The sequence below is a fragment of the Dermacentor andersoni genome, chromosome 3 (assembly GCF_023375885.2).
Source record: "Dermacentor andersoni chromosome 3, qqDerAnde1_hic_scaffold, whole genome shotgun sequence".
Taxonomy (NCBI): Eukaryota; Metazoa; Arthropoda; class Arachnida; order Ixodida; family Ixodidae; genus Dermacentor; species Dermacentor andersoni.
The window spans coordinates 54,334,384-54,355,024 of record NC_092816.1 but is presented as its reverse complement, the minus strand read 5'-3'; the positions used below and the strand labels follow the sequence as shown (position 1 = coordinate 54,355,024).

Sequence of the window (20,641 nt, the reverse complement as noted above, 5' to 3'; positions counted from 1 at the left end):
ACGTACCTAAGAAACGCGGCTGTTGAATTAAATTCTGGAGTTTGACGTGCCAAAACCACGATCGTGTTAATTTCGACCACCGGGGGTTCCTTTAACATTTCTTTCTTTCTTTTTCTCTTTTTATCTTTTCGCGAAACGTTTTGGAAGGGTCGCGTGCGTGGCCGGGCGCCGGAAAGTCCCCCGAAAGAAAAGAAAGAAAGAAAGCGCTCGGACGCGCGCTGCCGCAAACACTCGTGCCGTCTATCGCGCTGAAACTCCACTGCAGTATATCTCCACCTCGGAGCAGTACCGTAAACATACGCAGCGCAATACTGCGACTCCACTTTAAAACAGAAAGCGGTCAGGGCTTCGATTGAGTTGTGCGGACTGCACCGTGAGCCAGCTAGGCATACAGTCGCCGCGTTCCATTGATGGCTTGCAAATTCAGCGAAAAACCTGCGCGTTACACTTGGGCGACACACACACAAAAAAAACCATTACGTTTCTGACGAAGCCTTCTTGCAGCGTCTGCCCTCACTTGCTGGTGGTGGCAGCGCGTGCTTGACTTCACGTACTCGTTTAAAGCGCGGTAACGCTGGGTCGATGCGAGACCGACAAGACGCTCACGCCGACGCATACGATTGGCCGACTGTTCAGCACAGTGTGTTGCTAAGACCATTTTACCATACCCGGCCGACGATGACGCAAAACCGACGAGCGCGAGTTTGCCGTACTGAGACGGGCTTTCTTGTCTACGGCATCGACAAAATCAGCGAGCCGACCATCGTTCGACCGAACCCCGCGCGATCGGCAGTCGAAGCGCTCGATGTAAACACCACGGTGCCAGGCGTCAAGTCCAAGCGTCGAACAGCTGTTTGTGCTATGCAGCAGGAAACGGCCGCTCTGCTACACGAGCGCCTAGGGGGCCGGCTGCTCGTTTACACGGACGGCTCCGTGGCGAGTGATGGTTCTGGTGCTGCAGCGTGCACGGCGCCGGATATTTGCGCTACACGGCAGTGCCGCCTTCGTGTTGTGTGGTCGTCGACGGTGGCCGAGCTTGCGGCGATCGACCTAGCCGCTGATCTCCTGCTTCAGCAGCGCAGTGTTGTTTCTGCCGCGATCCTTTCGGACTCCCGCGCGGCACTGTGTATGCTGGCGAAGGATTACCTTGGACCTCCGTTGGTGCAGCGCGTCGGCTCAAAGCTCCGCCATCTCGTCAGCCAGGGCTGCGATTTGGCGTTGCAATGGGTTCCAGCGCACATCGGTCTGCTAGGGAACGAAGCCGCGGACGCTCTCGCAAAGCAGGCTCACTCCCTGCGCTTCCCCCTCGCTACCTCGGTCAGCGGCTTCGACGTGGCCAAAGCAACCATTCTGCGAACGCTCCGTGCGCAGCATCCGGACCAGCGCGTCGCCGCGGGTGCGTCACTTCGACTCCTCCCCCGCGTGGGCTTCTCCCGGGCGGACCGCTCTTTCCTGCTTCGCCTGCGCGTCGGCTGCTACAGGACGGCTGCTAGAACGCACAGGCTGCAGGGAATTGGCGACCCCGCGTGCAGCAGCTGCGCCGATTTGGAGACGCTCGACCACTTGCTACTTCGCTGCCCTGCCTTCGATGTGGAGCGCACGGACTTGTGTACAGTCCATCGGCGACTGGGACTGACTTACGATACGGCGACCGCGCTGCTATTCCCTGCAGCCCACTCGTCCATCGTGAAGCACGCTCTTTCGGCACTGCTAGACTACTGCAATGCGACGCACTTGAGAGCGCGGCTCTGAGCCCCGCACTCACATTTTTTTCCCCCTTGCCACGTTCGACCTGTCTTTCTCTCCTTCATCTTTTTCTTCCCATTCCCCCTTCCCCGTGCAGTGCTGTTGAGGTGTCCTCCTGTGAGAGACAGTTACGGCGCTGCACTCATCTCTTCCATTTCCTTTCCTAAAATCACTTCACACACACACACACAGTCGAAGCGACGACGCAGACAGCGTCTCCTCATGTATACGCAATTAATCACGCTCAAGCTGAGTCAAACACGCCTACCAAGTTGAAATGCACAAGCTTCAACCCTCTCAAGACGCGTGCACATGAAGTTCGAGCCAGTGTTGATTATCTTCGGCGAAGGTCAAGCCTGGTGCAGTCGAGTTCGTGCATCCGCTACCGGCGGACCTGAACTGAAAACTAAGCAGTTAGAACGGAGGAAACTCCTCTTATAATTCAGTACCGGCCTTACCGATTTGAAATCAGTTACTCTTCACTTCGCACGGCGCGTACACAATAAGCGACAAGTGGCGGCACAGCGCTGTGCCAATATCTGTACACGTCACCGTTCCCGTAAGCTGCCGGTCTCGTTCTCTACTTACATGGGTGGATCTGTAAGTCTTATGCCGACACATTTCTCAATTTCAGAGATCCGCGGATCCGCATCAAACGGCAAGCAAGAGCCGGGGCATTCGGTGTACAGCTGCATAAACAACCGTCTCGCTCGATTCTAACAACGGCGTCAGTGATATGGCATCCGCTTTTTCGCCAGAGAACAACACGGTTTATAAGTGAGCGCATATGCGAGCACAGTTTTCTCTATAATAATGCTTTATGGCACGCGCAAACTGCAAGTACGATTGAGTTAGAGAAAACCGAGAATCAGTAATAAATTGACGACCCGTAATATATGTGTCTGAGTCACAGTTGCCGTTGTTTAAGCACGGTTCGGTCGCTCACCACCCTTGACTCCTCTCAGGCTGGAACAACACGGCACATCTGCGCAGATATGTGTGTTTTGCTACATTCTGACATTATTTCATATCAGCGCTTGCACCTTTTCCACAATCTTTGACGCTATAACAAAGATCTGCGGCTGTATATATGTCGATGTAAACAAGTGAACCGCTTTGATAAATCCGACCCGGAAGGCTGCACTCGAATACTTCTTGAATATGCAAAATGCCTAGATAACGTGTAGAAAGAATGCAAAAGGCGAGCTCCAAGTGCACAAATCAGCGATAACAAACTCCAGGGCAGCAGTGTCGGTAAAGGGAACTCGGCGGGCCCTTATCGGCCGCGCTGTTCGCACAACAGCGCACTCAGGCCTGCTCACCCAGTAGTCGGTGAGTTCTACACGGCTCCCAGGAACGACACGCTGCCTCGAAAAAAAGCCATTAATGTTTAATCGCGATCCATGAAACGCACGACTGACGCGTACTCAACGTGGGTGCAGGTACACAAATGAACCGGCGAAAGCTCCGGCACCCTTCCAAAACGTTTTCAGCAGTGCGTGGCAGAGGGCAGCACAGGAAAATGAAAAAAAAAAAAAAAAAAAGAAGCGGATTGCGGCCGCAGCGGCCGGGATTTGGTGCCGCGACCTCGTGCTTGCTCACCACGTGCTGCACCAAAGCCACTAAGCAACCACGGCGGATGAGCGCGGTTGTTAGGCAAGTCGTAAGGCGCGAATTTGTAATTGTCCGCGCGGGAGCTCATGATCAATTAAAAAAACATGAGCACACTCCTCCTCCTTTCACAGTGGGCAAATCTGAGTTCGATCAGTGCTTCGGCTGTCTGCTCTTAGAATCATACCTGGCGTAGTCTCCTACGGTAGCTACAACACGTGGTGTACGTCCGTTTTAGGAGACTGGAACAGAACCGTTTGGACAGCTCAAGGGTTTCAGGCGTATGACCCGAGGCAGACGTGCCGAAAGGCTTAACGGAGTGATTAAGGCTCGTCTGTCCCATTGGAGAAATCATCTCCGGGTTATGACAACCGATTTGAAGTCTGAAGGAGGGTTAGCAGCTGGTGGTGAGGTAGAAAGCAATTGTGTTCGTTTAATTATTGCACTGATTCTGATCACGCCCCCTGCACACAATAGACACCGGTAATGAATAGGTAAGACCTGAAAGCTTGCTGGAGGTGCTGTACAGCGTTGATGACAATTTCCCGCATGCTGTGCACACCTGAAGCTCGATGTGACAATTTTCGTCGTGACAAACGCGCTGTCATGTGAGTAAGATGAAGTTACAGTAGCAGAGAAATGCTGTGCCCTCCCGACACGACCAAGTTCAGTTTCCGACAGACACGAATGTAAAGATTTATCCTGACTGACTGAAATTGCGATTGAAGATAAGCTACAGGCAGAATCGACGGATTCGAAGCTATAGGTTTTTGGATAGGTAAGCCTACAAGCGCACATTTAGCAGCGAAGAAAGGAACAGGCCCAGGCCCTGACGGAATGGCGTATACTGCCCTAGTCAATCTTGGTCCTCCCGAAGCGCTAAACATTCACCACATATCGACATTTGGAGAAAATCGTCCATGTGCTGAAGCTAGGAGAACGTCACGTGACTCTCGAATGGTAACGGCCAAAGAGCTTCACAAGCTGCGTCCCTCGCAACGCTAGCTTTAAGAAGCAGGTCTCGTTTGCAAGCTCATTTTGATCGAGCGTTTCCGCATACAAATGTTGTAGGGACGAGCAGAAACTATGGGTTCACCTGCAGCCACAACTGTACACAAAGGTAGAAGGTGTGAATATGAAATGTGAAGTTACTCCCTTGATGGTTACCGAGCTTAGATTTTTTTTTGCTTCAACTTGAGGAGAAGCGTGAACCTAGCAAACAGATATATACAGATATGGATCCTGTATTCATAACTCAGACCACTGAAAATATTACCCAAATTCGCCCCACAACTCTTCGGCTGTGGTACTGGCGGTCACGACAACATGTTTGTATACGTGTATATACGAGCTGTGGCATAACACCACCAACCCGCAGCAAATTTCTCAATGTTTAAACGCCCCAACTTCAATAGGAAGGAAGTTATTGCGCGCGTTTCCCACAGCAGATAAAGCCAACAGGCTTAAATAAGTATGTTGTCGCCCCCCCCCCCCCCCAAAAAAAAAGCTAAAACAGCAAGAACCAACAACCACAACAAAATAGCAAAACAAAAAATGGGCGTGTATATCCTTTGGTTTGCATCCAGAACCCATTAGCACGCTATTGAAATGTTGACTTGCTCGGGCTGTAATACTGAGCCAATTGAACTTTGGTAACAACAAGAACAGGAAAATGAACAAGTAGGGCATTTGGTTCATCTGCAAAACCGCAAGCAGCTTAAAGACCCATCGAAAATATCAACGGTGTCAAGGACGTTCGCGCGAGAACGAAGAACTCCTTCTTGGACTGCTTGGTACTTGCTGAAAGACACATTTGGCCGCTAAAGAGCACCACACACACAAAAAGAGGCACGGACACTACTGACCACGAAGACGGCACGTCCAACTGATTTACGTATTCCGCAAGCGAATGAATCAGCCACCGCGAAACACACACACAAAAAAAGCAAATCTCATCCGAAGCAAGTTCTTTTTTTTTTCGATTTCTATTTGTCTCAAGAGCTGGGATTCGTCTTCCAACTACCCGTGCCTCCCTCTGTTTGTACTTATTAGTGTGCCTATACATGCCCCCTTATATACAAATCAGTTGGAAATGCCATCCGTGCGGTCGTGAATGTCCGGGCTTCTTCAACCGGGGGGCAAATCTGTCCTCGCACTCTGCCTCAGAACCGTCCGGCCAGGTCGACCGAGATTTCCAGCGAGCGCGGGCAGTTTTCGGACGCCGCGCGCCAGTACGGCGACTCCTTCTCGGCCTTCTTGCGGGCGCTCAGCTTGCCGTAGAAGCACATGGCGTGGCTGTGCCGACACGCCTCCCACCGCGATGAGTTCGCGTCGGCGCTTTCGGCGGCGAACAGCGAGGGCCAGGCCGTGTACGCGACCGGCATGAGCACGTGCCACGGCAGCACGAGCACGCCCCGGCATCGGCGACCGGCCTCGGCCAGAGGCGCCACGCTGGCGACGCCGCATCGCTCGAGCAGCGCGTCGTGCAGCAGCGGCGGACCCAGGGACGACTTGACGCCCGGGTGGTGGTCGCTGGCGATGCGCTCCATGGCGTCGCGCAGGAACGAGTGGCCCGCCTTGAAGAACAGGAAGCTGTTGCTCACCGAGTCGCCCTTGCGCTGCACCAGAGTGTCGACGTCGAGGGTTTATACTTTGAAGGAACTATAAAAAAAAAAAGGTTAATCGCAATATTTTGCGCGTGACTTCACTGTAAGATAATTTAAACCTTAAAAGTGCACAAGGGCTTACGTTATTTTACGGTATTGGGAGCACCGAGCGGTCAATGGTGTGCGAGAACTCGGTTATGCAGCTTCGCCGACCACACGACGCATCAGTTGTGAGATTGGGATACATCTGCGAAGGAGTGTCGTTCTTTAATTTGGCTGCGTCACTTTACCGCGTGTCCCAGCTATAGGATTAGCCAAGCTGTCCAACGGGAAAGAAAAAAAAAAGATTAAAAGCGCGGTTTGTATCGCTGCTGGCACATACACCAGCAGCGAAGTGGAATACACTTCAGCAACAGCTCTGTGTGTGTCTTGTTGAGCTCTGCGCCACCAGGTGCACGGCGGCCGCGTGCCGGCGACATCGCGTTTGCGCATCCGCCCATCCAGCAGAACGCCCAGTCCGCATGCGTTTAGCCGGATACCAAACACGCTAAAACTCCCTAAGTGCCCAGCCTGTCACGTCTCCCGTGCCCGCTCACCAGCGACGTCTGGGATAGGCAGGCGTCGAATCCATGGAGCGGCCGCATGACCACGGTGTCCTTGTCGAGATAGACGCCGCCTCGCTTGTAGAGAAGCGCCAGGCGCAGCGCGTTTGAGAGTTGCTCATTGACGCCGGGGCCGTCCTTGAGAGGGTCCGGCAGGCTCCACGACCCCAGCGGTGTGCCGCGGATAATATCAGCAACCTGTATGCGGTGTGCGGTGCAAATTCCTTTATAGCTAGTGAAATGGGCAGCGGGGAAAAAATATGACGATAGGAACACGTGCAAAGGAAGAAATACGCAAACCAATGGATAAATATGCGGGTGATGAAAGGCTACCTCTTGCAGCTTACAGCTGAGGTAGTGTGCTACAAGAAAACCTTAAAAAATACACGCACACAGGAGTGGTAGTATGGGGGCACGTTGGTAGTCCGTAAGGAAGAATGAACAAGTGCGTCCTGTTCATGGAGAGAAAAACACAAGGCGGCACTAATCTTTTAGATACGCTTCCGCATCTATTTACCTCTTTTTCTCCGTGTGTACTTGCGCTTCACTATTTTTCCCTACGAAGAAAGCGGTGCACATAACGAAATTAAACACATTAGGAAATTTAGCGAAACAAGAAGGGTAAGTATACATCTTTCCAAGTCACTTGCTATAAAGCAGCCAGTCAGATCTGTCCAGCACGTGTTTGAGTTGATATATTAGAGACTGGCGATGCAGGTGCTGCTCATGGAGACAATGCAGTTATCGCGTACACGTCGAAACGACGGCGGCGACTGAACGATTGTTCGGTAGCAGTTTACGATTGAAAGCTGCAGACAGGGTTACAAAAAGGACACCGTATATAGCGGATGACTCCATCTATACTTTCGCCGCTGTCATGTTTCCTAACCGCGCTATATATGCACACGAACGGCGAGGTGGCACGCGAACCCACGACATCGCGCTCAGCAGCATAAGGCGGCACCCCAAGAGTCACCGTAGAGGGGTTAACTATATACGACGCGGTGAAGTAGTATAATTCGCTCGCTATAGGTGTGTCGTGCGGAGCTCCTTTCACTGGTTTAGGAAACATGTTAGTGGAAATTAGGTTACGCTCGCGGACTAAGTCAAAGATGAAAAAAGTAGGTCGTCGCCTAGGCACGCGCAAATTACGTTTACCGCTCGCAACGCAAGCAAGACGAAGCTTCGAACATTTCGAAGGAAGCTTTTCTTCCTCGCGTCCTGAACAACACCTCCAGGATAGCACGTTGCAACTGCGAGCGCACTCCTCCTGCAGCAAATGCTTAAGGTGATTGTGATTAGCGCGGTGGAGACAAGGAGGTAATTCGTCTCGGAAACGCAATACTTGGTATCGTGCGTTAGCCGCGGATCGGTTATTTCATGCGTTAAATGACCCTATTAAAATTTCTATTGACAACTTCGTGTTGAATTCGCACCAAAGTTCCGATTTCGTGCACACTGTGGCACGCTCACGTACGACGAATATATATATATATATATATATATACGCAGGAGCTGAGGGACGTACCGGGGCGTCGAGCCCCGCCTCCTTTTATTTCCTTATCTTGCTTTCCTGCAGCATCGCGCCTTCCACATTAGGGGCCGAATTCACAAAGCTTTTCGTTCGTAAGTGGTGTTTTAGTAGTAAAATGTCCTAGATCACTATTGTGATATCACTGCAGTAATATGTTCTACATCACTATTGGCTGGCACGAACGCTTTTAGCGTAAGCACGTTTTGTGAATACGGGCCTAGGTGATTAGTAGTCTCGGAAAGCGAGAAACATGCACTTCACGAAATGGAATTTATGCGCGTTAACCGTGAGTGTCTTGCTGGGAACGCGCTTCTTCGAGAGGGAAGGCGAGGGGCGTTTGGTTTGAGATTTCAGCTGCTTTCGTAGGAGGCCCACAGCGCGGTAATGCTGCACAGTCACCATCATCAACGCGTCATCTGTAGGCTAAGCATGATAGCTTAAAATGGCCAACCCTGGCGAGGGGCCCTTTAATTAACGTCCTCTGATGTAGAACGCACAACTAGCTAAACGCGGCCTGCTCTGTATTTGACAGGAAAGAGCGTATGGAATACGTTGAAACAGCTGTTCAGAACATAACCGGGGGGTTCTATTCTCGATATGACGAATTTCTGTAATATTATTTAATCCGCCATCTTGTCAGCTCTGATGGGCCAAGAGAACTACTACGGCCTCTGTCATTGGCTCAAAACTCCGCCATTACAGAATTTGACGATGTGGCGCTATGGGACAGTGTTCAGAATAACACCTCTATCTGCGGCGCGGAGGCTACCCTGACGACAGACAACGATAAAAGAAAAGACCCCCAGGAATCTATAGTTTAACAATACTTCGCTTTACGTTTTTCCTTTTTTCTTTAGTTCTTTATGCGTAGCCTACCTGCACGCTATCAAAGACCACGTTGGGGAGCCGCCCCAGCATCTGCCTGAAAGGCCCGTCCAGCCAGACGTCGGTGCTGTTTGCCGTCTCGACCGCGGCAATCACGTTCACGGCCCAACCGGGGTGGTGCCTCGCCGCGGACTCGATGGCGCACGAGAAGCGGCCGGTGACCTCAAACGCGTGCCCGGTCTCCAAGAACAGCACGCGGGACTTGTTGCCAGTCGCGCGCGCGGCTTTGACATTTCCTGGGCAAAACAACACCATGCTGGTGAAGGCGATGCGTTTGCGTAGTATGTTCCAGTCTCCCGAGGAATAACACATTACTAGCATACTCCAGCGCTAATAAGACATCCCATTTCCCAAGAATACGCTGACAAGCTAACGCTTTACGGATGAATAATTATCTAACGCTTCGGGGTGTATAGTTTCTGATTAGCTGTTGTACTTAAATGAGGACCGCACTGTACACCGTATGTGCACCAATATAAACGGGAACCCTTATTCCGCGCTCGAGCAGCAATTTGTATAAGCTTGCCCGAGGCCCGACATGTGTGTACAGAACACGAGTACACAGAGCATGACTGTACAAAACAGTCGATATACATGCGTGATGTCGATAAGCCTCCTTGGTGTCACGACGAAGTTGTGGTATATATGCAACAAAAACATAAAGAATAAGAAGAACGATCATATGAGTACTAGAGAGGGTACGTGTGCACATGATGCAATATCTATCAGCTCACCTTCATAGGATTTGCTGGCGACGGTGAAGTAGAGAGTAGCCATGACTATGACGGCTGCAGCGGTGAGTCTGAAGAAGAGAATAAGGCGATGAAAAAGATGTTGAAAAGAAGAGATAGAAAGAAACAAAACAAAAAGAACGTTGATCAATGAATAATACGTGACTGCGGTGCTACATGTGTGTAAACTACAGCCTATTGCTCAAATGATGCCCATATATTGTCCCTGTAAATTTTAATAACAGACCTAACTAAAGAAAAATCCCAATGCCTGCCTGCTGTTGCTAGTAGGTTATGTTACAAGAACGCCGGTTGTCCTTGAAATGTGAAAACGTTTACCTATGCGTTTTGTGTTTATAGTGTAGAGACGGAACAGAACCGATGAATGGCAATGCCGATCACAGTGTCGCATCGGTTTTTTGCCCAACAGCAACACGACGAGAAGGAAGAGGTAGGGGTGGATCCTGTCTTGCATAGGCGTGCCGGAAATTTCTCCGCCCGAACGTCTCCATTAAAATACGAAGAATAAACACGCCACAGAGTTAAAAGCAACATGAACACGTTTAGCGCTATTCCAACAGACTAACGAGGCGATTACACGGAGCAGAGATAGAATGCTACCACTCCGCCAAGTTCACCCCTCAGGCACACTGAGCGTACCTGCAATATCAATACATTGGCGGCGTTTCAGCCTAACATAACGATCCCACACGACGATCATCTCCGGAGGCGACCGCCGTTATATCTCAGCGTGGGCATCGCGCGGCGCGAGGAAGGCGTGGCGACGCGTGTGGGGCGCCGCAAATACGTTTCATGTGGCTGGCGCGATTAATGAAACGCGCTAATTCGACGACCGCCCGTAGCCGTGCCAAACGGCGGACTTACCTCGCCGCGAAGTGTCGAAGCTCGTTGGTGCTGGACAGCAGGCGTCTACGGAAGCTGACCTCACGCGCCGCCGGGCGTGTGACGAAAGCCAGCGGTCGGGACGGGGCCTCGACGCCCAGCAGAGGGACGCTCTGCATGGTTGTGATTGTGGCACGTCTCGCGAACAAGCGGGGTGCTGTTCTAATTACGATGATGATGATAGGTCCAAACATTGGCACATACCCGAAACGAGAAGAAGGGATCAGAATAGTATACTGGCTAACTACCAGACGACAATAATTAAGGCTAAACACTGAATGAGCCAGTGTTACGATGACATCAACGTGCTAGAGGGAAGAAGGTGTCGATGCCGGAAAAGCAATCGCGAGTCGCGTCGGGGCGATCGGGCATGACCGACTGAGTGCCACAAGCATGTGCCCCGGATGAGCCAACTACCACGCTGATATTGCGCTCCTTCACAAGATGTAACACCGCGAAGGGGGATCATCTTAACTTCGTAGCCTGAATAGAATTTCCGTGCAGAACTATATAGGAACAAAGGGCTGCCGCTGACGGAATGGGCTTTCATTTCAATTGCTTGCCTATAGTTCGCGTCGATCGGCAAGCTCCGCGATTGTATTAATTTAGGCGCGTTCTTGCAATGCAGTAATCGGGACGAAACGAAGCAACGGCCGTAATCGTTCACGTGGCGTGCCCTGTTTGCAACTTCGGCTCCCGCCCACTGCTTCTGCTACCGACCACTTGAACTCGGCTTGGCTGAGAAAGCGCGCCTGTAGAACCTACGCTCAAGTATGCGAGCCATCCTCGTAGCGATATTCTCCTCTCTTTGAGTTAACTTCGCGAAGCATGTGTCAAGTACCTTTGGAAGCCATTTGACGCTTGAGGCGGAGCGGTGGATTTCGAGACCCAGACTCGCATCGCTTTACTACGACGGACGTCTCTCAGTGACCAACTTGATTCCACAATTGTCCACTCCTTGTGTGTTCTGACTTTGGTTGCTGATATTATAAGTCCGGAGCAGGTCCTTGTGCGGCCGCGCGAAGCACGTCAAGCCCACCGCAAAGGCGCGCGGTGCGCACAAGGTCGCTGAAGAAATGGTCGTAATGAGAGCCGCTACAATAATGCCCTTTGGACGCCATGTGGCTTCCTGTACAAATAAATAAATAAATAAATAAATAAATAAATAAATAAATAAATAAATAAATAAATAAATAAATAAATAAATAAATAAATAAATAAATAAAACTGTATGGAAGCACTAAAGTGGGGTAAACTAATAGAGTGGCCTTCAATTGTCTAGCCGTTTACGGTCGTGCAACAACGTAGAAAATGAAGGCCAAAGTTGCTTTTCTTTTTCTTAAATTTCGTGCTTATAGAGAACAGTGTCGACGACGTCTGAAATGTCAGTCAGTTTACGCCCAATTCAGTCGTTGTTCTGCAGCAAAACGTTCCCAGCAGACAAAACCATAATTTTTCTTCACTGCCGAGCAAATTCACGAGTCTCGCGCAGGTGTTGTCGAAATCCGGGACTTACACGGGCTGCCGCCGCTGAACGAACTCCGATGGCGTCGCCACACGTCTTCTTTTGGCTAGCCATACCGCAAGTCGCAGTGACAACGAGCCACTAGTCAGTATTTCCTTTCTAGCAGGGAGAAAGAAAGACCAGTCTATAGGTGAAGTCGCAAGCCTCCCATAACGCCACGGTTGATGCAACGCAAGTGCTGCTTTCTGACGCGTCATCGCGGCATGTGGTTGAATTGCGGCATGTTATGGGTCTTCGAGCACGCCTCTCTCGCTCCGCGTAACGCTCCACCCGTGCAGCCAGGTCGTTGGCACACAGGCCGAGCTGTCGAATTAGACGCCATAACTCCCGTTACTTACGTTGCGCCACAGACGTGTATATCTTTCACTGTTCTGCTTTGAGGTGGTTCGTCGAGTAAGCCAAGTCGACGGACATGAGAATAAGTAAAATACACATGGTAAAAAAACAATCGTACCTAGCTCTAATAACCGTGTATGCATGGCCTCTTCATAGCGTAATGGTAACGCGAAACCGTTTGTACGTATAAATACAGCGCTCGCAAAGTCATCTGTCAGCTGCCTGGCCTTCCCGCCATTTTTATGGCAGAGCTTGATACGCGAGCCTAACGACAGAAACAAGAGGCGGTCTGTCTCTCGTCAGGTGAGATTGAGACAGAGCTATGCGTAGCGTTGCATACGAGCCATGCACGGCAGTGAACATGATACGGTAGCGTTGTTGTGTTCTCATAGTTAACGCGCGCGCACTCACTCGACTTCGGGCGGTGCGACTTCCTCTAATCAATAACGGTTGCGTGATTTGAGAAAGCATATACGGACAGAACACGGCTTGTCTGTCCCGTCGGAGAAGTCACTTTCGGGCTATGAATGCAGAAGGGAAGTTCGAAGGATGGTTAGCTGGTGGTGAGATAGCGTGAGCATTTAATGCTCCTTTGATTATTCAACTGGTTCTCATATCGTGCCCCTCCACCCCAATGAGCACCGGTAACCGATAGGGACAACCAATGAATTCTAAGTTTTCCTCATCTCAAACACGTGGCGCCTCGGAAGCTGGCTCGGGTTGTTGCGCGGCGTTGAGGTTATAATTTTCTCGTGCTGTGCACATCTAAAACAAGAAGTGACAATTTTCGCCGTGACGAACACGCTGTCACGTGGATAAGATGGTGTTACAGCAGCGGAGGAACATGATTGATTCTGGTACAAAGAGAGATTGGTGCTGGCATTTGCTGAACGACATTGTCGCCACTAAAGCATTCACACAAAGAAAAAGGTAACAAACGCCGACTGCCGCATGGGTGGCACATCCGGGGGATCTTGTGTATTGCGCCGACGAGCGAATCGGCCATTAGGAAAGATTTTAAAATCCAATCTCATTCCAAGCAATAAACTTCCGATTGGTGGTTGTATCAAGAGTGGTGATCCCGCGGTCTTCCGCACGTACGTGTCTGTCCCTTGTTTGTATTTATTGGCGTGAGTGCATGACCCCCCCCCCCCCCCCTCCCACTTCCTTTATATACAGATCAGTGTGGAATCACCATCCGTGTCGCCGTCAGTGTTTGAGCTTCTTCAGCCGCGTAAACGAGGGCTCCTCTTCTGGATCAGAACCGCCCGTTCACGTCGATCGAGATCTCCATCGAGCGCGGGCAGTTTTCCGACGCCGCGCGCCAGTAAGGCGAGTCCTTCTGGACCTTCTTGCGGGCGCTCAGCTTGCCGTGTAGGCACATGGCGTGGCTGTCCCGACACGCCTCCCACCAGGAGGAGTTCGTCTCGGCGGTTTCGGCGACGAACAGCACGGTCCAGGCCGTCCACGGAACGAGCGAGAGCACCTGCCACGGCACCACGAGCACGCCTCGGCATCGGCGACCGGCCTCGGCCAGAGGCGCCACGCTGGCGACGCCGCATCGCTCGAGCAGCGTGTCGTGCAGCAGCGGCGGCCCCAGGGACGACTTGATGCCCGGGTCGTGGTCGCTGGCGATGCGCTCCATGGCGTCCCGCAGGAACGAGTGGCCCGCCTCGAAGAACAGGAAGCTGTTGCTCACCGAGTCGCCCATGCGCTGCGGCAGAGTGTCGACGTCGAGAGTTTATATTTTGAAGGGACTATAAAAAAAAAAAAGGAATGTTGTTATATCTTGCGCGTGCCGTCATTGTAAGAAACTTTGAAACTTAAAAGTGCACAAGGGTGCACATTATTTTACGGTGCTGGCAGCACTGAGCGTTCCTCCGGTTGCGAGGACTCGGTTGTGCAGCTTCGCAGTGCCTTCATTGTAAAACAATTTAAACCTTAAAAGCTCAAGAAGGTGCACATTATTTTACGGTGTTAGGAGCACCGAGTGTCCCTCAGGTTGCGAGGACTCGGTTGTGCAGCTTCGCATTCTCTGATGTGCCAGTTGTAAGAATTGGCACGCATCTACGAAGGAGCTCTTTCTTTTTTGATTTTGCGGCGTCATTCTACCGCGTGTCTCAGCTAAGGTTATAGCCAAGCTGTTCAACGAAAAATAGAATTTCACAGTGCCAGATACAAATATATTAGTTATATATACGGTGTTCGGTTGTCAGAGATATGACGGCCGAACACCGCAGCTCTTAAGATCGTCGTATCTTGCACCGCATTTGTTTGTTTTCTTTTTTCTTCTTTTTCGTTTTTCGTTGAACAGCCTGGCTGATGGTAGCTGGGACGCCCTTTAAAGCACTGATGCGTCGGTGCGACGTCGTAGATTTTGATGTATCTTCTTGTAACTGGGCCGGCCCTGGTGAAGTAAAATCGCTACTTCCTCTGCCTCTGTAGCGCTCGCTCTGTGAACCGACGACGCATTCATTTCGGTCCCGTGATTGTCGAGTACGCTGGTGAAAAATGCAGTGCTTCTTTCGCTGCTGGTCGAGCATACGTATAAGACATTGCGGTGATTCTCATACTTCCTCGAGAGCGCCTGTGCTCGCGAGGAGGTATGATCATTCGGGCATGTCCCCTACAGTGTCCCTTAAAGGCGGCATTCACGCTGGTGACTGACAGAACTCGTGTGACCAACCACGACTGGCGACCAAGGAGCGAGTCACGGCGAACGAGGTTCACACACGGCTAAACAAACACGACGACCCGCCCTTTCCCGCCTCAACACGTGGCGCAACTGGACTTCACATGTGATCGCGCACCACCATCGCCACGTCAAATAACCGTCGGCGTATTATACGACGTATACTGCTCCTGTACGTGCCGCTGATTGGTTCAAAAGCTTTGCGGCTACACTCGCGGAGCTGAAAAAAGTCGAACAGCGAGCGTTTGAGCCGCAACGGTGGCTTCTCGACCAAGCAGACTGTTTGCGTGCGTCGTCTGTAGCGACTACAGTTTTGTCGTGCGACTTCCAAGAGTCGCCGGCGTGGACGCCACCTGAGTGTGACAGCATTTGAAGTGTTATGGCACCTTCCTCATTCAGGATATTGAAGTTGTACTAACGTATTTTATATCGTAGGTCCTTTGACAAAAACACTTCATCCGCGTCGCAGGTGTTTACAAAATTATTCACCTACGTAACTAAACGTAGACATTTAGGAAAAGGGGCATGCAGAGTCCCACAGTCAGATACTTTTGCCATACAAGTATTTCATCTAAAGGTGCACTAAAGGAAAGTAATAAGTCGAGCTAGATTAAAAAATCAGCCTTCTCTAATAACGAACGCGCCGACAATTGTAGCGACAACAAGGCATTTGTTAGCGATATAAGGAAGAAAATGGTGGGAGTGGTGCCACGTCTGCTGAACTGTGGTGGCTCTCCTGGGACTGACTTCAGTATTGGCTGCTTCATAGAGAGAGCCTAAAAGGAAGGTCACGTGGATGCTACGTCAACTCCTCCGTTTATGGCGCGGGAGGCTAAACTATAGGAGGAGCAGCAGCGAGACTTTCGGATGCAATTTTCGACGCATCAAAGTGACACATTGGCACATGCGAAACAATCATAGACTTCTAGACGACTAATCTACCGATCTGTCTCGTCTTAACATACTCTTTTGTTGTCCCTTTAAGATATATATCTACACGGTTGTGTTGAGTTGATCACGAAGTTTGTCGGCACGCTTACGTAAAGAAATTCTGTCGAATTTACTCTTATTTAATATATACTTATCGACAATTGTATTGTGTTGAGTGACTTCGCTGCAAAATATACACCAGTAGCGAAGTGGAATACACTTGGTAACTCCAGTAATAGCTCTGTGTTTGTCTGGTTGAGCTCTGCACCACCAGGTGGCTGCACCGTGCAGGCCACTCACGTTCGCGCCTCCGCCCATCCGGCAGAACGCCCAGTCCGCCTGCGTTTATAAGCGGGATACCGGACATGCTAAAACTCTCTAATTGCTCAGCCTGCCACGTCTGCCGCTCCAGCTCACCAGTGATGTCTGGGAAAGGCAGGAGTCGAACTCGTGGAGCGGCCGCATGACCACGGTATCCTTGTCGAGGTAGACGCCGCCTCGCTTGTAGAGAAGTGCCAAGCGCAGCGCGTTTGACAGGTGCTCACTGATATCCGCGCCTTCCTTGCGAAGGTCCAGCACACTCCACGACTCCAGCGGCGTGCCGCGGACCATATCAGCAACCTGCATGCGGTGTGCGGTGATTATTCGTTTATATCTATTCAAATTGGCAGCGGTAAAAAATAAAGTATGACGAAGGAACACGTGCAAAGGAAGAAATACGCAAACCAGTGAATAAATATGCGGGTGGTGAAGAGCTACCTCTTGCAGCTTACAGCTGAGGTAGTATGTCACAAGAAAATTTTAGAAAACACACGCACAGAGGAGTGGTAGTATGGGGGCACGTTGGTACTCCGCAAGGAAGAATGAACAAGCGCGTCCTGTGCACGGAGAGAAAAACACAAGGCAGCACTAATCATTTAGATACGCTTCCGCATCTATTTGCCTCTTTTTCTCCGTGTGTACTTGCGCTTCACTATTTTCCCCTACGATGAAAGCGATGCACATTGCGAAATTAAACACATTAGGAAATATAGCGAAACAACAAGGGTAAGTATACATCTTTCCAAGTCACTCGCTACAAAGCAGCCAGTCAGATCTGTCCAGCACATGTTTTAGTTGATATATGAGAGACTGGCGATTCAGACGCGGCCCATATGCAGACAATGCAGTTATCGCGTACATGTCGAAACGACTGCAGCGATTGAACGATTGCTCGATAGCGGTTTACGATTGAAAGCCGCAGACAGGGTTACAAAACATCACCGCCCCTTCCAGTCCGCAAAGATGGTCGAACAGCGAAGCTGTGTTAATTCCAGCGAGGGTTACACCATGCAAGTCAAACTTCGCAAGCAGTCTATATCGTAAATCTTTTGTTTCATCATTCTTTCAACTCATTTTCGCTTTTCCGTGCTTCGCGTGTTGAGCATGCTTTTCTTTTTTTCGGTTCTCCCAGGTCTTTTTTTTTTTTTGCGCATGAGGTTTGTGTGCGTGTTTTGCCAGGCTTTAACTAAACGATGCGGCGAGGGTAGTATAATTCGCTCGTTATAGGTGTGTCGGGCGGAGCTCGCTTCACTGGTTTACAAAACGTGTCAGTGGAAATTAGGTTACGCTCACGGACTAAGTCAAAGATAAAAAAGTGGGTCGTCGCCGAGGCCCGCGCAAATTACTTTTACCGCTCACAATGCAAGTAAGACGAAGCTTCGAACATTTCAAAGCAAGTTTGTTTCCTCGTGCCGCAAACAATACCTCAGCAAAGGCTTAGTTAGGCGATCCTAATAAGCTCTGTCGAGACACGGAGATTATTCTTTCCGGAAACACAGTGCGCGGGCTGTTAGCCTGAGGTATCCTACGATAGCCACCAATCTGTTACTTCCTTCACTAAAATGTCCCACCTAAAATTTTGATTCAGAACTTTGTGTCAAGCTCTTTCAAACTTGCGATGTCGTGTACCATCTGACACGCTCGCGTACGCTCAACACAGCTCCATTTTTCTGCTAATCAGTATGTACACATCACATGAGATAGGGAGTTTTCGTGGTATGCGTAGCTTCGCGTGACCGACAGGCCAAGCGGTGAGTAGTGCAGCATATTTTTGAACAATCGTGGAAGGCTGGTTGCATAAATGCAATAAAAACAGTTTCGGATCAGCTTTATGTTATAGCGCCCCTGCGCACAACATAACCGGGTTTTACTGATAAATATCGTCAAATTCCGTAATACTGTCGACTTCGCCATCTTTTCAGCCCTGATTGGCCAAGAGGGCTACGACGACCTCTGTGATTGGTTCAAAACTCCGCCATTACGGAATGTGGCAATATGGCGGGATCGGACTGCGTCCAGAACAGCGCATCATGTCTGAGGAGCGGAGCACACCCTGACGACAGACAACGTAAAAAGAAAAATTCAATGATCTAGTTAAGGAACGCTCCGAGGTCAGTGCTTCGCCACTGTGGTAGCTGCGATGTTTCTCCTTTTTTTTTAGTTTGTTTTTGTGCGTAGCTTACCTGCACGCTATCAAAGACCACGTTGGGGAACCGGCCCAGCATCCGCTTGAAAGGCCCGTCTAGCCAGACGTCGGTGCTGTTCGGCGTGTCGACCGCGGCGAGCACGTTGACGGTCCAACCGGGGTGGTGCCTCGCCGCGGACTCGATGGCGCACGAGAAGCGGCCGGTGACGTCAAACGCGTACCCGGTCTCCAGAAACAGCACGCGCGACTTGTGGCGCGCGCCTTTGACATTTCCTGGAGGGACAGCACCGTGCTGGTGGAGGCGAAGCACTTGCGCAGTACGTTCCAGTCTCCCGAGGAACTAAAATGTTACTAAGTATACTGCAGCGCTGATTAGATGTTCGATTTCACGAGGATAGGCTGATAAACTAACGTTGTACGAATGAATAGTTGTCTAACGCTTCGGCACGTATAGTTTCTAATTAGCTGTTGCATTCAAATGTGGACCGCACTGTACACCCTGTGTACACCGGCGTAAACGGTAACACTTACTGCGCGCTCGAGCAGCAGTTTGTACAAATAAGGCCCAGAGCACGGTCTAATTGTACAGAACATGGCTGTACAAAGCATTCGATGTACACGGTGTCGAAAACTTCTTTGGTGTCACAGCGAATATGCGCCATATATGCATTAAAATATATATAGAAGAGAAGAACGATAATACTGTGCTCGAGGGGGTACGTGTATACAATGATAACATGTTTGTAGAAACTCACTTGCATATGATCTGCTGCCGACGGTGAAGTAGAGAGTAGCCATGACTATGACGGCTGCAGCGGTGAGTCTGAAGAAAAGAAATGAGAAAAGAAAGACTGACAATGACACGATGAAGAAGAAGAAGTTGAGGAGGAGATAAAGGAAACGCAAAACAAAAAGCAAGGTTGAATAAAAGAATAACAGGTGACTGTGCTTCTACATATGTGCAACATGAAACCTGCTGCTGAAGTTTTGCGCATATATTGCCCATGTAAACTTTAATAACAGTCATGCTGTCTTCAGACCTAACTACGACAACAACAACAACAACAAAAAAAAAAAACCCAAACTCTCTCTACTGTTGCTAGTGTTTGATGTTATAAGAACGCTGGTTGTCTTTGAAATGTGCAAATGTTACCATAAACGCTTTGTGTTTAGAGTGCAGCTACTGAATAGAAGCGATGAATGGCAATGGCGATGACAGTGTCGCATCGGTTTTTTTGCACGACAGCGACACAATGAGGAGGAGGATGTAGGGAGGGAACCAGTTTTGCATAGGCGTGCCGGAAGTTTCTCCGCCCGAACGTCCCTTTTAACATACGGGGGATACACACGCCTCAGAGTTAAATAAAGCAACATGAACGCGTTTGGCGTTATTCCAACTGATCAACTAGGCGACAATACGGAGCAGAGATAGAATGCTATCGCTCCGCCAAGTTCGCCCGTCAGACACAATGGAGGATACCTTCAGCATCAAGTGATTTGCGACGTTTCAGCGTAACACAACGATCCCACACGACGATCATCATCTCCGTAGGCGACCGCGCCGTTACATCTCAACGTGAGCATCGCGCGGCGACGCGTGTGGGGCGCAGCAAATACGCCTGATGTGGTCGCCGCGATGAATGAAGTGGGCGTGATGTGACTACCACCCGGAGCAGTGCCCGCGGCGGGCTCACCTCGCCGCGAAGCGTCGAAGCTCGTTGGCGCTGGACAGCAGGCGTCGACGGAAGCTGACCTCGCGCGCCGCCTGACTTGTGACGAAAGCCATCGGTCGGGACGGGGGCTCGACGCTCAGCAGAGGGACGCCCTCCATGGTGGTAATTCTGATACGTCTCGCGAACAAGCGGGGTGCTGTTCTAATTACGATGATGATGATAACTCCCTATATTGGCACGTACCCACAAAGGGACATTGGCCATGAAAGGGGGGGGGGGGGAGGGGGCGTATAGAACGAGAAGAGAAGGAGGGGGAAATAGTAGATCGCAAACCACAGGCAATAACTAAGGCGAGAGTGGATGAGCGATTAATACAATAACATCAGTCTGCTCGAGGGAA

The 20,641-nt window shown here is 50.5% G+C and overlaps 2 protein-coding genes across 2 annotated transcripts; both read right to left on the bottom strand.

The window, feature by feature from the left end:
- Positions 1-4,900: 4,900 nt before the first annotated feature.
- LOC129388048 (lactosylceramide 4-alpha-galactosyltransferase-like) lies at positions 4,901-7,444 on the bottom strand. Its single transcript, XM_072286669.1, has 3 exons — positions 7,430-7,444; positions 6,560-6,763; positions 4,901-5,975 (listed from the first exon to the last, which is right to left on the bottom strand). The coding sequence occupies exons 1-3, from the start codon at positions 7,442-7,444 to the stop codon at positions 5,520-5,522; spliced, it is 675 nt and encodes a 224-aa protein (XP_072142770.1). The 3' UTR covers positions 4,901-5,519.
- Positions 7,445-13,639: 6,195 nt separating this feature from the next.
- LOC126520821 (lactosylceramide 4-alpha-galactosyltransferase-like) lies at positions 13,640-18,838 on the bottom strand. The gene is made up of 3 exons (XM_055063373.2): positions 18,606-18,838; positions 16,519-16,722; positions 13,640-14,193 (listed from the first exon to the last, which is right to left on the bottom strand). Exons 1-3 carry the CDS (start codon positions 18,645-18,647, stop codon positions 13,738-13,740), a joined length of 702 nt encoding a protein of 233 aa, XP_054919348.1. The 5' UTR covers positions 18,648-18,838; the 3' UTR covers positions 13,640-13,737.
- Positions 18,839-20,641: the final 1,803 nt, after the last annotated feature.